This window comes from Thunnus thynnus, chromosome 20 (genome assembly GCF_963924715.1).
Source record: "Thunnus thynnus chromosome 20, fThuThy2.1, whole genome shotgun sequence".
Lineage (NCBI taxonomy): Eukaryota > Metazoa > Chordata > Actinopteri > Scombriformes > Scombridae > Thunnus > Thunnus thynnus.
The window spans coordinates 4953175-4969533 of NC_089536.1; the positions used below are offsets into that span (position 1 = coordinate 4953175).

Sequence of the window (16359 nt, forward strand, 5' to 3'; positions counted from 1 at the left end):
GGCTGGCCGCATGAAGCCGACTGGTTTGTATGCAGACAGAGTATCTTCTCCAGTTAGCACACTCAGCAGAAGATATGGAGGGAGATATAGGATATGGCTGAGACGTGATCTATATTTGGTGTGATACAAAAGCAAATGTGTTCAGCACAGGAAGTGGAAGTGATTTTAGATGCAGCGTACAGTTCAACTGCTGCAGAGTGATGCCTTTTTGGGTTTTTTTTTTTTTCCACATGAAACATTCATACAAACACACACTGCTGCAGCTATACACATGCACAAGCAACAAAACCTGCAGCAGTTGTCACATTAATTCATTGCAGTGGACACCACACGACCCCGCCGCATCCATCACACACTAATCCTTCCACTGCAACACAGATTAAAGATGTGTACAACATGGATACACACTGTAAATAAGAACATCATATGCAAACATCCAACTCCAGTCCATGCAAAACAAGAGAGTCTGCAGTCTCTGTACTAGATTTGAAGATACAGTGTATGGTTCTGGATCATAGAAAGTGATAAGAGATGAGATCATTCAAAAGATAGTTTATCACTTATTCAATATGTCTAATAAAAATGGTTTGCTAACCACATGTGGAAAGTTATATAAATGCAGCCCATTTACTGATTAGCAGTCTGATGACTCAACAGATCTCTACAGCAGAGGACTGTATGTGAGGTCTCGCTTTCCTGGTTTTGTAACTTAGGTATAATTCATGTAGAGTACCTCTACTTTGCTAATGTTAAGTAAGTTTTAACAATTCACTATTGAAGTTTTACTAATGTTAATGTTAACTAGATATCTCAAGATGCAGCTTTGAGAAGAAGCTTGTCATTTTAAGGAAAACCAGAGATTCTGCTTTCTTTCATGTCCAGAAACTAGAGCGGTATCATCTGTAAAAGCTCTAAAATGAGATGTTGGCATCGGCAAATTCTGGCAAATTCTGCCAAATTCTGCCAAATTCTGCCAAATTCTGCCAAATTCTGCAGAGTATGAGAGGCCGATATGACGCCATCTCCTCCGCCACCTGACTGTGCTTCCCTTGATGGACTGTTTCACCCTGACGGTCCCGGTGCTTCCTCCGCAGGCTCCACTTCACTCAAGCTGCCCGTCAGACCCACTGCTTCTTCCCACTTTTACCTGAATAACAAACCGGGACTCGGTGGTCCAGTTGGATCCACATAGAGAGCCGGGACTGCGGAGGAAGCACCAGGACCGTCAAGGAGAAACAGTCCTTCGAGGTGCTGTGGTGTTCGGCTGCACAGATAGGAAATCCCTCGGCTAACAGGATGTACCACTCTGTTTGAAAAATAAAAAAACTTTTTCTTCTTCTTTTTGGTTCATAGCAGTTGGCAACCAGCGTATTAGGTACATTACCGCCACCTTCTGCTCTGGAGTGTGGACCAGAGATTAAATCCTACACATTAATCCTGTCTGTCTAATGAACTCAAAGAAAACTCTACTGCTCCTCCCACTTGGCAGGTTCATTTTTAACACTGAGCTCCTGAACTCCAGTCTTCCTAAGTTCTTCCTTCATATATTGTCTTTCTTGATCACACTTAGTACAATCTATGCTTGCAGGCATAATACTCTCCTCAGCCAGCTGGAAAAAAATATGTGCATATATCGGCATCGGCAATCAGCCACAATGAGTTGGAAATATCGGCGTATCGGATATCAGCAAAAAATCCAATATCGTGCATCCCTATAATATACCATAATATTAATACACAACTGATGTACCTGCACATACAGAATGACTGGGATGAATTGTCAGAGAGAGCAGTTGTAACTGGGAGATTAAAAGAAAGATAATTCTCAGTATTTTCAGCTCCAAGTTGTGCATTATTATAACTCTGTAAACTAAAAATCTCTCTTGGAGAACATAAACCTCTTTCAGAGCTGAACTATTGTCAACCTCAACGCTAAAGCTACCAGTGACGCAGCCCTTCCTCAAAAGAAAAATGACAGTAGAGGTCGACCTATGCTTATGTTTGAGTGACAGACGCCATCCAGTGGCCATAGTAATTATGACCTGCAGAGGTGACGGAGTTCAGATGACGTCAATATAAGGTGACAAATTTCTATAATCAGAGATGGCGGGCTGGGTGGCTGGTTAGATAGATAGATGGCAAAAAATGTCCGCAGACCTGTTCGATATTCAATCTGAAAAGGAATAATGATAAAACGAATCGGCAAAAACCAAAAACGGACTGGGTTTGATTGGTTTTTCATTATTTGATTCTGACATCAAAAACGGTTTTCCGTTTTTTGTTTTGAAACAAATAACAGATTTACCGTTTTTTGGTTTTTGAATCACAAATGAATTACGAATTATCCGATGATACCCGGACCTGTTTGCTTCCTGTTTCCAACTGCGAGTCAGGACAATTTTTTTTAAAAACGTAACTACGATTGTTGTGGTGTTTTTACTGAAATAGTAACTTTAACCAATACCATGTTTCAAGTGATCATTTTAACCCAAACCATGATCTTTCTCTAACCCTAACCAAGTGGATTTTGTGCCTAAACTTAACCAGACCTCAACCGCAGCGCTGTCACACCATAAAACATCATTATATTATAAACCGGTCCTGTGGGTCATTCGTCTGGTCCCCATCCCTCCTCTAGAGGAAAAATGCTTCCATGAGTCGTTGTGGAGTTCATGGAACAATCGACCTATGGGGTTGTTTAATTATGAGTGTTGATTGACGAAACTGACGTCATGTCTTCTGTGTCGTGTTGTTTTGGAACTTTTTAATTACCTGCGGAGGAGCTTACAGCCCACAATTACTCACAAATTACACACATGACAGGGTTTGTAAGTGTAGTTCATGATGACGTTATATTTTTATACTCAACATATTCAGAGTTTGAGTTATATTCCTGGAAGTGTGGCCCTCCAAAAAGCACATCTGAAATTCATGTTTTTACATGTAAAAACTGATATTTCATACGTGAGGTGACCACGTGCGCTTATGTGAATTTATCACATCTGGAGTGCTGTTTCACATGTGATTTCTAGCTTTCTACATGTGAAATATCTGAAAATCTTCAACATTTTTAGGTCATTATAGAGAAGGATACAAATACACCTATACAGGAAATATACTGTAATTTAATGGTTAAATGAATCATTAAATGTGATGTGACTTTCTTGGTCGCAAGTCAAACATTTCTTAAAGAAGTTTTGCTCAGTATTTGCAAAAATATAAGTATAAATACTCAGTACTCTATATAGCATAAAGTATAATAGTATAAATACTGAGCAAAACCCCGGGTGGACCAGTATAAATCCTGGCAATTGCTCTGCTCCAACTTGCTGACATAAATCCTAAAATTAGATTTTACGGTAAGCTAATTTGAACATAATTCTAGTAATTAAATCTCTCTTTCTGTTAAGTTTCATTATGGTGGCTGAAAAATCAATAATAGTACCTTAGTTCACCCTGCAGATTTTATAACTTTATCTTTAATCCTAACAGGTTCAGCAAATATCATAAAAATCGGCATTAATGTTTCGACCGAAAAGAAAGAACAGAGGGGTTTCGCCCTCACAGCGAGTGTTTTATGCTCACACACATTGATTAAACCGCCTCAGTGGAAGGGAAAAGCATTTATCAGGACTTTAATTGATCACCATTCACCTTCAGGAGGATAAGAAGGAAGGCCGTTTCTGTAAGTATGCTCACTGACAACAAGCCTCGGGCCTGTTTGTTTATGTTTCATGCTATCAAATCACAGTTCAGCTCAACATGATGTCACACATCATTATGCACCTCAGAGATTGAGATGATAAGACTGAGAGGAGAATAAACAAAGGAATGCAGCTAATCACACAGCAAGCCGTCTGGCCACATATCGAACATAGCTGCGCTGTCAGACTCAAATCTATCTCTCCCTTGTTTTATTGTTTTTTTTGGGTTTTTTTTGCAACTGTCACTGCATAGGCATGAGTTCAACATGCCACTGCTCGTATTCTTGTAAACAGGAGACAACTAACAGCTCAGTGAAGGAAGTAATGAAAAGAAAATTGAGTTACGGTCGAGGAATGCAGGTTGTCGAAGGAGTTGAGATAATGATTTTGTCGTAGTGGCTTTGACTCTAAGTGGTAGGGAAAGCCAAGCAATTAAAAGAATGTGTATCCAGTTACACTACATGGCCATATGTAGTAACCCAAACATTGCACTCATATATTTTTGTTGAAAATCTTTTTCCAAAACCATGAGCTTTAATCTGCTGCTATAACTGCCTCTACTCTTCTGGGAAGGTTTCCCAGCAGATTTTGGAAGCTGGCTGCAGGGATTTGCTCACATTCAGCCACAAGAGCATTAGTGAGGTTGGGCACGAGACTTCCCGTCTAGGGACGAAGGTCGAAGTAGTGTGAAGTTGTTATTAGCATTGCAAAGCTGACATGGATGAATGGGGACAACAAAATGTGTGACTTGGACACATGAGGCTGAGTCTATGTTTTTTAACCATTAACCTTAACCAAATCTTAAAGGACAAGTTCACAATTTTTCAAGTCTGTTTGTGTCCATATGAACAGAGGTTTTCCTTGCTGTAATCATTCCTCCTGATCATACTGGATATTAAAAGATCCCCTTCAAATGTGCTTTCAATGTTAGTGATGGAGGCCAAAATCCACAGTGTGTCCACACAGTCATAAAGTTGATGTGAAGCTTATATGAGGCTTCATCAGTCCGAGTTAGTCATATCAAGTGGATATCTGACACATTTACAGTCTTTTTAAGCATCAAATTCCCTCTTTGTGTTTCCTCAGACAGTGTTTCCCCGTTGAGCTGCAGTGGAAGTATAGTAACAAAAAGATGGACCTTGGCACTAAAAAGACTGTAAAGTTGAAAGATATCTACTTGATTTGATTCATTTTGATGGCGAAAGTTTCATACTAGCTTCAGATAAACTTTTAAATACATTCTTGCACGGAGCGAGGACTGCTGATTTTGTTTGAAGTTGTGTTGATGTTGTCTTAAGACGGACTTGAAAAACTGTGAACTCGTCCTTTAACCATGGCTGTAGAAGCTCAGCTTTGGAAGACACTGACAGATAAAGTCTTACTGCTGACAGCGGCATCAGATCGGAAAACGCTCATGTATGGCGTATTGGAAGACAATGAAACCCTATTCATATTTTGTTTAGTTTGGAGGACGAGTTGTCAGCCACTGATGTTAAGTGATAAGATCTGAGTCAAAGTCGGCTTTCCAGTTCATCTCAAAGGCGTTGGATGGGGTTGAGGTCAGGGTTCTTTTCAGGCCAGTCAGGTTATTCCACACCAAACCGGAAAAAACATTTCTTTATGGAGATGACTTTGTGCACAAAGAAAATGTCATGTTGAAAGAGAAAAGGCTCTTCACCAAACAGCTGTAAGCTGACTGTTGTCTAAACTATCATTGTATGCTGTAGCATTAAGATTTCTGTTAACTGGACTGATGGTTATGCTAGAGAAGAAGTAGTTTATGTGTCCGTTAACGTCAGAAATCAGTCATCAATCAGTGTTTATGGCTGGTCCGAACAGTCAGCCATCATAGACGAGGGGGAGATGCAATAATTGTTAAAGATCCCCTCCAGACATGTTTAAAGACATATAAAAAATACTCTGCTTTTCATAATAATTTGTGTCTGAGATGGTTTCTCCATAAAGTTCAACTAGAAATTGGAAATGCTTAAAATGAGATGTACTCTTTCTACCTCATTAAATATAATATTAAATATTAAATATCATTTCAATAGTTTAACTACTGGATACAAGACACAAGACTGGAACATGACTGACGCCAAACTAGTTGTGATGTCACAAATCATGCTCATAGGTACATCCCTTAAACTCAGATTTTCTGTAAATATGGAGGAACTTTCCCACTTTCAGCATGCATGGATGTGAAAACTCTGCACATGCATCATTCTGAAGTACAGTGAAGCTCAAACATTCAAGGGAAGTAACAATGAGCAAAACGAGAATGAAGGATAGTCATGTCAAGAATGAAAAAAGAGAGCGAGAGAGAGAAGTTTAAACCCTGGCTCCTTCTCATCTCCCCACTACCAGCCAGACAGTGTGAAGTGGGTGTGAACGTCTGGTTATTGGTTATGGACAATCGCAGACAATGGTCGGAAATCTGACGTCGGAAAAGGTGTGGGAGGGGGAGGAGCTTTTCAAACATCTGACAAGCACTTCTTTGATGCATAAAGGCAGCTTGTGGGGCCAAACCCAAACCATAAAAAGCAAAAATTTCCACTAAAGTATGCGGTCGGGGGTGTCCACATAGTTTTGACTGAGACTCAGACTGGTGTATAACTCTTTGTGACATTTAACCTTCACTGACAGGTAAATTAAAGGTGCAGTATGTAGAATTTAGTGGCATCTAGCAGAATGGGCCTAGCATTAATTCAATATAATATTCATAAGTATGTTTTAATTAGTGTATAATCACCTGAAAATAAGAACTGTTGTGTTTTTGTTCCCTCAGAATGAGCCCTTTATATCTACAGAGGGAGCAGGTCCTCTTCCATGGAGGCCACCATGTTGCACCGCCATGTTTCTACAGTAGCCCAGAGTGGACAAACCAAACACTGGAGAGGGCCTTTGACGTTTTTTGCAAGTTTTGCGGCCACCTTAGTTTGTCCTAAATGCCTGGAAGGGGGAGGGGGAGGTGAGGGGACGGGGGTATTGCATTGGTTGCAATCTGCAGCCTCACCACTAGATGCCACTACATCTTACACACTGGTCCTTTAATGAAACATAAGAGTGATTCTTTGTAAATGAGATTTTCTAAATAGATTTCAACATGTGAAGATGAGAAAGTAAAGTTTATTTGCACCTTTTATTAACCTGTAAACAGATCTGACCTGCTCCAGCAGAGCATGGAGGGAGCCTAATGCTGCAGTAAGCCCCAGTATAAAGGACCTCTTATGTATCTTTCCACAGTGGCATTGTGTACCTGGCACTGTGATAAGCTTGTTCTGAGGACGTGCACATTTCCAACATATTCCAAATTCTTTGTTTCTTTACATTGTTTGGCTGCTGCTCACTTCTGCGTGAAACATGTGCCCTGACCTGCTGCACGACGCCGTGCACATCACAACTCACCAGCACCGCACTGAAGCGCTCCTCCAGCTCTTCTTCAGGTGGCATGGGAAGTTTCAGTCCGGTGGATTGTTTCTGACAGGCTGCGGGGCCCGGAGGGGCCGACACCGTCTTGCCCTCCTTCCCCTGTGGTACGTCTATGCTCCCTGCTGCGTTTCCCATGATTGTATATCCAATTAGATCCGAAAGACACACACATACACAAAAACCCTTCTGCTACAGCAAAAGACAGTACTAGAGGGTTGACAATAAAAAAAAAAACAGGCTGGATCTAGTTATTCAAACTTATGTTCAAGGCTGTGTGTGGCTCTGGCCTGTGACCTCTATTTATTTCCATGACCCCCGTCTGTTGAACCATGCTGAAGCAGCATTCATTACTCGTCCATATTCTCAAACGAGGAGAAAACAGCAGGATGAAATCCACCCCTGCCTCTGAATGAGAGTCAGACCTCGCACAGATCCCGATGCATTATGAAACCCTAGAAAGAGGGAAGGGGATATCCTGAGAGTGACAGACAGAGTGACAGCTGAGCGAGTGAAAGAGAAAAGGGGAGGAGAGAGAGAGAGAGCAGTGGCTGTAGCTACGGCACAGGTCCAGGCTGCAATAAGAAAAAGAAAAGAAGTGTCAGTTCTGTAGTTCCCCTCTACACAGGTGAGGAGGAAACTACTCCAAAAGCTGCAGTGCTCGCAGGTAAAGAGACTTAGTTGGGCTTGCAGGTAATCTATGGAAGCCCTCCATCTGCCGTTGGATGCTGGGAGTCTCTGGGCCTTTGATGTTTATATCCAGAGGAAAAAAAAAGAGGAGAAGAGAAGGGAGGCAGAGATCCAGCAGGCAGCTACTCTGTTTAACTGAGACAGGGACACAGAGAGACAGACGGCAGCAGTGGCATTAGTTCTAACAGCAAGGCAGAGAGGAGAGCAGAGGGATCCCTGGGTCCTAATGCCTCCAGGTAACAGGTTTTGTTGACACTGATGGTGAGGAACAAATGTAGGGCTCCAACTAGTAATTATTTCCATTATTGATTCATCATCTTCAGCATTTTCAAATGTCTTGTTTTGTCTGATCAGCTGTCCATATTCCAAAGATACTCAGTTTATTATCATATATGACAAATAAAAGCTTCAAATCCTCACATTTGAGAGGCATTTTTTTGTGTTTTATGATGATTTTTATTGATTAATCTGATAATTATTTCCTTGATTAATTGTTTGGTCTATGAAAAAATTTTAGAGCCCTCTACGATGCCTTCAATTCAGTTGTTTTGTCTGAATGAGAATCCAGAACATCAAGATTTTGAAATTACTTTCATACATCCAGTGTATGTTGAAAGGAAAAACAGCAAATCCTCACATATAAGAAGCTGTAAGCAGAGAATTTTTGGCATTTTTCCTAAAAAATAAATGACTTAAATGAATAACTGATTATCAAAATAGATTAATTTTCTTTCTATCAACTAATCATTGCAGCGCTAAACAGAATTAGACCTTGTAGATTATGGGTAAAAAACACATATTTCTCCAGTAATCAACAGAAAGCTATTCAGGAGTTAAAAGTCTAAGGCTAGTGACATTTTTATTACTGTTTAATTAATTAATGACTCTATCTACTAATAAGTATTGTCTGGTATAATTAATAAAAATAATGATGGCTGAACAGGGTCCTGGTGTTGCACATACTGGCTCACTGTTATGGTTTACTGGGACACAGAACACAGAACAGAACTTTTCCTACGATGACGAGTCAAAATGTGAAAAATGGCCATTACATTTATGTATTGAATATGGAATACTGTAGGGCTGCAACTAACTATTATTTTCATTTACGATGAACTCTTTGTCAATAAAATGTTAGAAAATAGTGAAAACTGTCACATCATCACATTTTCCTGTATGCTAGGAGATGACATCATTTTGACTGACTAACCATCCAAACCAAAAAGATATTCAGTTTACAATTAGAGCTGTGATGATTAGTTGATTAATCGATTACTTGCCGACCAATAAATTAATCGCCAACTATTTTAATAATCAATTTGTTGTTTGAAGTCATTCTTTAAGAAAAAATGTCCAAATTCTCTGATTCCAGCTTCTCCAATGTAAATATTTTCTGGTTTCTTTAGTCCTCTATGACAGTAAACTGAATATCTTAAGGTCTGGACTGGACTGGACTGTTGGTTGGGACAAAACAAGACATTTGAGGACGTCATCTTGGGCTTTGCGAAACAGTGATCAACATTTTTCACCATTTTCTGACATTTTGTTGAGAAAAAAACAGATTAATCGATAATGAAAATAACCGGTAGTCTCAGTCCTATTTACAGTGATATAAAATAAAGAAAAGCAGCAAGTCCTGACATTGGAGATGCTCGAACCAAAGGATGTTTGATTTTTTAGTTTAAAAATAAATTGAACAAATAATCAAGCCAATAATCAACCAAAATAGTTGCTGATTAATTTTCTGGAATATTTTCTGGAACCTAATATTTGTATTTCATCATATTATCAGTTATTTTATACATTTGTATTGTTTATACACAGCTTTAAGTTAGAGACACTCGTTCCTCTGAATGACTTTAAAGTTTGTTTTAATGGAATTATTATATCTAAAGTTCAGGAACAAGACCACACCCCTCTCTCTCTCACTAATCCATCATCTGTGTATACCTATATAAGTGTGTCTTACCCTTTTCTCTCCCATTTGTCTCAGTTCTCACGACACCTCACCCCCCAAACCACCATTCTTCTCCTCTCTCTCCTCTCAGTGGGTGGTTCAGTGGTTAATACTGTAGCCTCAGAAGCAAGAAGGCCCTGGGTTCGAACTCCTGCTGTCTCAGTTTCTCTCTGTGGAACCACTGGGGGATGATGAAGCAGAAGGCTCACTTAGACGTGCCCCCACCCTGAGTCTCAACCCCCGGATTTCTAGATGCTCACATCACAACTCCAACTGGCCTCGTTCATCCCCAGTCAATCAACCCCTTTCATCCCACGACCTCAACCAACCTTCAGCTCCTGTTCATCCCCCCCGGCAATCAACCCTCTTCATCCCTCTCCTCTACCCCAATCATCCCACTGCAATCGACCCTCATCCAATTCTTCCGAATCTTCTGGCCAATCCCTATAAACTATTCTTTTTATAAACTGCAAAAATGGCGTCATCTTTGTTGGTGAAGTGGCTGATGGATTAAAAATATTCATGTTTGTGACTGTTTCAATTAGTGTGTCTGTGAGTGTTCATGATGGTGACGTCTAGTTGTGATCCTGTGTTTATCACTTGTTGTCAGGTGTCTTTTGCAGAAGAGATCTTGATCTCAACTAGCTAACTAACTAACTATAGTGATATTTAAGTCAATAAACAAACGAAGTGTCCTTGGGTTCCGAGAAAGTTAACGTTTCAAATGTATCATTGTTATCCGTCTTCAGCTCAACACACAAAGTATTAGATGTGCATTTTCATTTAGTTACATTATAAAAAGCACTGAGCTGCAGTTACAATGTGTAAATGGAAGCCTGAGTGGGTGTTTCACATTCTTCCGAAGGATAGATTTGCCTTTCCAAAAGAAACAAACAGGCAAACGTTGGCAACTCACTGAACCAGATCAAAGCCTCATTCATACTAACATCTTGCATCATCGAACATTCTCATAACACCCTGGGTGCTAACAAACAATAGTCCTAATGCGGCTGCCAAAGAGGATCACACACTTAATCACAATCATAAGTTGTGCAGCAGAGATGACATAACTTTTTACTCAGACGGGGTCAAAGGACTCTGCTAGTAAGCAAGTTGTTGGCTGTAATGTTACTGGAAGGTGGAAGCGGGTGTTAATAAATAATGAGCGTCACACTGATACCTGTGTGTCTGGCTGCACCTGGTCAGCAGCTCACAGGACAGAAGGTATATGACAGGTAACGAAGCGCAACTTTGTTCACTGCGTTAACTAAGTTTAAAATTTAGCTAAAAGTGATTTTCATATGGAACAGAATGAACAACTACTTTTCCCCACAGGCCATTAGACTCCTCAACTCCCTTTAATATTCACACTCACTTTAATGGTCAGTGATTCTTTCACATACAAACACTTTTGTTAACTTTGCAATAATGCTATTTTTATATACAGTATGTGCAATAACTCAGTCTTCTTTGATGCTATTCTTGTTGCACTTTATGTCATGTTTACTTACTGTTTGTTACACTTTTTATTCCTTTTCATTGTTGCACATTGAGCTGTGAGAAACACTCTGAACGGCCTGCTTGAATGACAATAAAAATCACTTGAACTTTTCTGAACTTGAAACTGGTTTCAAGTCACTGTGAGTGAAATCTTCTGAAGTCTTGCATGCTCTTTTCTGACTTCCTGACAATAAATAATTTTATACACACATTAAGGAATTCTATTTTCCCTAACCCTAACCCCTAACCCTAACCCCTAACCCTAAACCCTAAACCCTAACCACTAACCCCTAACCCTAAACCCTAACCTTAACCCTAACCCTAAACCCTAACCACTAACCCCTAACCCTAAACCCTAACCTTAACCCTAACCCTAACCACTAACCCTAAACCCTAACCACTAACCCTAAACCCTAACCTTAACCCTAACCCCTAACCCTAAACCCTAACCACTAACCCCTAACCCTAAACCCTAACCTTAACCCTAACCCCTAACCCTAAACCCTAACCCCTAACCCTAAACCCTAACCTTAACCCTAACCCCTAACCCTAAACCCTAACCACTAACCCTAAACCCTAACCACTAACCCTAACCCTAATTCCTAACCCTAATCCTAACCCCTAACCCTGAACCCTAACCACTAACCCTAAACCCTAACCCTAACTCTAATTCCTAACCCTAATCCTAACCCCTAACCACTAACCCTAAACCCTAACCTCTAACCCCTAACCCTAATTCCTAACCCTAAACCCTAACCCTAACCCCTAACCCTAAATCCTAACCACTAATCCTAAACCCTAACCCCTAACCCTAAACCCTAATCCTAATTCCTAACCCTAAACCCTAACCACTAACCCTAACCCTAAACCCTAACCCTAATTCCTAACCCTGAACCCTAACCACTAACCCTAACCCCTAACCCTAACCACTAACCCCTAACCCTAAACCCTAACCCTAATTCCTAACCCTGAACCCTAACCACTAACCCCTAACCCTAACCACTAACCCCTAACCCTAAACCCTAACCCCTAACCCTAAACCCTAACCCCTAACCCTAATCCCTAACCCCTAACCCTAAACCCTAACCACTAACCCTAAACCCTAATCCTAATTCCTAACCCTAACCCTAAACCCTAACCACTAACCCTAATTCCTAACCCTAATCCTAACCCCTAACCCTAAACCCTAACCACTAACCCTAACCCCTAACCCTAAACCCTAACCCTAATTCCTAACCCTAACCCCTAACCCTAACCCCTAACCCTAATTCCTAACCCTAATCCTAACCCCTAACCCTAACCCCTAACCCTTCGTCTGATATATTTTATCATACAGCCATGCAGTCAATTTACATTCCCTAATTGCAAAACCTAAAAGGATATAATAAGAGCTGAAATGCCAATTAATTGATTAGTCAATCAACAGAAAATGAATCAGAAGCTATTTTGATAATTTCCTAATTGTTGACCTAGTTTCAACCTTTCAATTGTGAGGATTTCCTGCTTTTCTTTGTCTTATATATTAAATTGAATATCTTTGGACTCTCAGTCGGACAAAACAAACAGCTTGACTCTCTGGGAAAGTGTTATGGGCAATTTTCACTATTTTCTGACTTTTTTTTTTTTGGACAAAACAACTCATCAGTTAATTGAGAAAAGAATCAGCAGATGAATCAATAATGAAAATAATCATTTAGTTGCAGCCCTATCTCAAAAGTGTTGATTCAGGTTTGTACCATGTGTCAGAATGGAAGTGAGAGTGTGTGTTGGTACAGTTTATGTGGATGGAAAGCAGAAGTGTGTTCTGCTGTCTTTACAACTGTAAAATGATTAAAAAGCATGTTATAGATGTACAACTTGCTGTGAAGTCAAACTGTATTACTGTTTCTGTGAACTTCAAAGAATAGAGTCCTATCATAAGGACGGACTAGTAAACAGGGCCTCTGCATCAGGCTGACCTCTAGTGGTCAAAACATCACAATACAGCTGGAGAGCCCAGTCATTTCATCCCTGATCTCATTCTTGACCTTTTTGCATTAAAAACAATAAACAGGTTACAAAATCCTTTAAATTGTTTAAAATGTTATGATCATAAACTAAAAAACAAGAGAGTCACTTTTCTTGGTTCACAATTCATCTCACTCTACTCTAAGGCCAAATGTCAAATGTTGTATTTAAAAATTGTGCTTAATTGTACAGATTTTTTTCACATTTTGTACATTTTTTTATGTCTGAAAACTTCTGTTGCGTGTGAGAACTATGTGTGGGTACATCTGATTTTCATGCAAATCTTTGTCTGCATTTTCAAGTGGAGAGAGGCAGCGCAAGAGTGAGACCACAACACACACTCTATTTGTCTTTGCTGGAGAGAGACGCCTCAGAAGCTGCCCAACAACTCTCTGCGAAAACCTCTGCATTGCTATATAACACATGGTGACAGATACAGAGGTGGCAATACCACATAAGCCTGAGAGTCTAACAACGTCTACACGTGCTGTTTTGTGCGGCAAGTTTATTACAGATGCAGAGTTATTGGAAATTTAAGTACCAAAGTGTGGAAGTTCAATACCACCAAGTAGCAATACCACAATGTAAAAATACTCCATCACAAGTAAAAGTCCTGCATTTAAAATACAATGTAAGTAAAAGTACAGAAGTATTATGAACTAAATTTACTTAAAAGTATTCAAAGTAACAGTACTCATTTTGCAGAAAAAACATCTGACTTTATTAGATTATTAATAGTGAAGCATCAGTGTTAGAGCAGCATGTTACTGTTGTAGCTGCTGGAGGTGGAGCTAGTTTCAACTACTTTATATACAGTTAGCTAGTTTAGTCCAGTGGTTCCCAACTTAGGGGTCGGGCCCCTCCTAAGGGTCACCAGATAAATCTGAGGGGTCGTGAGATGATTAATGGGAGAGGAAAGAAGAAAAAACAAAGTTCTGATACACAAATCTGTTTTCAGTTTATGGATTTTGCTCTAATCTTTGTTTTTGTTTTGTTTGTTTTTTTTTGTTTGTTTTTTTAACAGTTTCTGGAAAGAAACCATATGAGAAGTTTAGAGGGGAAATGTCTGCTAACAACTCATAAACATCTGAAATGTGACCAAGAGACAACCGCACAGATTTCATGTAAGATATCAGCACTAAATGTTTGGGGACTACTGCTTTAATCTTTAATACTGAAAAGTTAAAAGTAACTAAAACTGTCAAGTAAATGTAGTAGAGTAAAAAATACAATATTTCTCTCCGAAGAGTAGTGGAGAAGCATAAAAAGCCTCAAAATTGTTCTTAAGTACAGTAGTTGAATAGATGGATGTACAGTAATATTCCACCACTTCATTCTCAGTTGAGAAAACAATCTGACCTTAAAGCCCATTTAAAAAGATTTATGGAGCTACAGACAGTAGGCAAATTTTTTAAAATGCTGTGAGGAAAACTGTCTTCATAAACAACGGCCAAACTCCATTTCATCATGTGATATGATCAAATGATATGAAACAGGAAGTGGATGGACCTTGAGGTGCGATTGTTTTGCCAAGTGAAAGAGATCAGTTTGCATTGATGTTAAAGACATGCGTCACATGACTGTGCTGCTGGTTTGACATTTCTGTGGGTAACTCATCGCCTACGCAAGCCTAGATCACTGCCGGGATAGTGTGTGTGTGTGTGTGTGTGTGTGTGTGTATGTGTGTGTGTATGTGTGGGTTTATGAAATGCATTTTGGTTGCCACTTGTTAAAGAAAATCTCAAGTGTGATACGATAATCAAAATGCAAGTCTAAAAAGTAAGTCTTTTAAAATATTATATGCATCAAAGTTTAATCACACAAACAAGTGAGTGGAGAAAAATATACAAACAATCCTTATTTAAGTCTTTGAGAAAACAATAAGCAATTGAACAAAAAAAACAAATAAATACCAGAAATGTAATGTATCTACACAATATATAGTTTCAAGTGATACAAAAGTGTGGAGAGCATTCTAGTTGTGTTTGTGGGTCAGGGTTAAGGTTAGAGTTTGGTTAGAATGAAGGTCAGGTTATGGTTGAGGTTAAAGTCTCTCTTAAAATAACAATCAGGAGCCCAAATGAATACTAAAACAGGTTTTTCTTGCTGTAATCATTCCTCCTGTTCATACTGCATATCAGTCTTTTTAGTGCCAAAATCTTTTTGTTACTTTACTTCCACCACTGCAACACTGTCCGAGGAAACACAAAGAGGGAATTTGATGGTAAAAAGACTGTAAATGTGTCAGATATCCACTTGATATGACTAACTCAGACTGCTGAAGCCTCATATAAGCTTCACATCAACTTTTAAATGACTGTGTGGACACATTGTGGATTTTGGCCTCCGTCACTTACATTTAAAGCACATTTGAAGGGTCTTTTAATATCCAGTATGATCAGGAGGAATGATTACAATGAGGAAAACCTCTTTCACTGTTCATATGGACACCTGACTGTTGTTTTAAGACACACTTGAAAAATTATGAACCTATCCTTTAAGATTTAAAATATAGTTAGCCCACTAGAAATTCAGAGATACAGCAAAAAGCCATGTGGAACATCTGTTGTTTATAAGCTGATAGTATAGACACTCAAACACTGGTTAAATAAAGTAGTATCCAATTAAAGATATGTACTTCAACTATACTATCTACTCTAACTCTGAGCCTCTCAGCCCCTTATCAAAGTTGTCAAAGTGTGAAATATTTCTATAAACTCTCAGTTCCGTGAAATAAACATATAGTGCTGCTGTCTTCATGACCACATATGAGGTTGTGGTTAGAGTTGCGAAAAGCTGAGATGCGTCAAAAGCTGAAGGGACTCTTGACTTGACCATCTGCTTTTTGTCATCTGATTGTTCAAAACCACCCTGGACTTGCCAGAGTGTGACCACATACTGCCTATGTGACTATTTTTGGCTCCGTTGGCATTGTGACTGACCATAACTCGAGATGGGTATCAAACCTCAAGACTTTTTGAGGATCTGCTAGTGTGTCAATAGCAATAAGTATTAAAAAAAACTGACAACTACTGCAAGTTTACATTTTGTTTGCTCTGATATTTCCTGATT

The 16359-nt window shown here is 39.4% G+C and overlaps 1 protein-coding gene across 1 annotated transcript in view; it reads right to left on the minus strand.

The window, feature by feature from the left end:
- The window catches only part of LOC137172101 (formin-like protein 1), a 47909-nt gene extending 39914 nt beyond the window's left edge, over nt 1-7995 (minus strand). Inside the window, exon 1 of the mRNA XM_067576363.1 lies at nt 7113-7995. Within this exon, the coding sequence (XP_067432464.1) occupies nt 7113-7271 (159 nt within the window). The 5' untranslated portion in view covers nt 7272-7995. The remainder of the gene's footprint in view (nt 1-7112) is intronic.
- Nucleotides 7996-16359: the final 8364 nt, after the last annotated feature.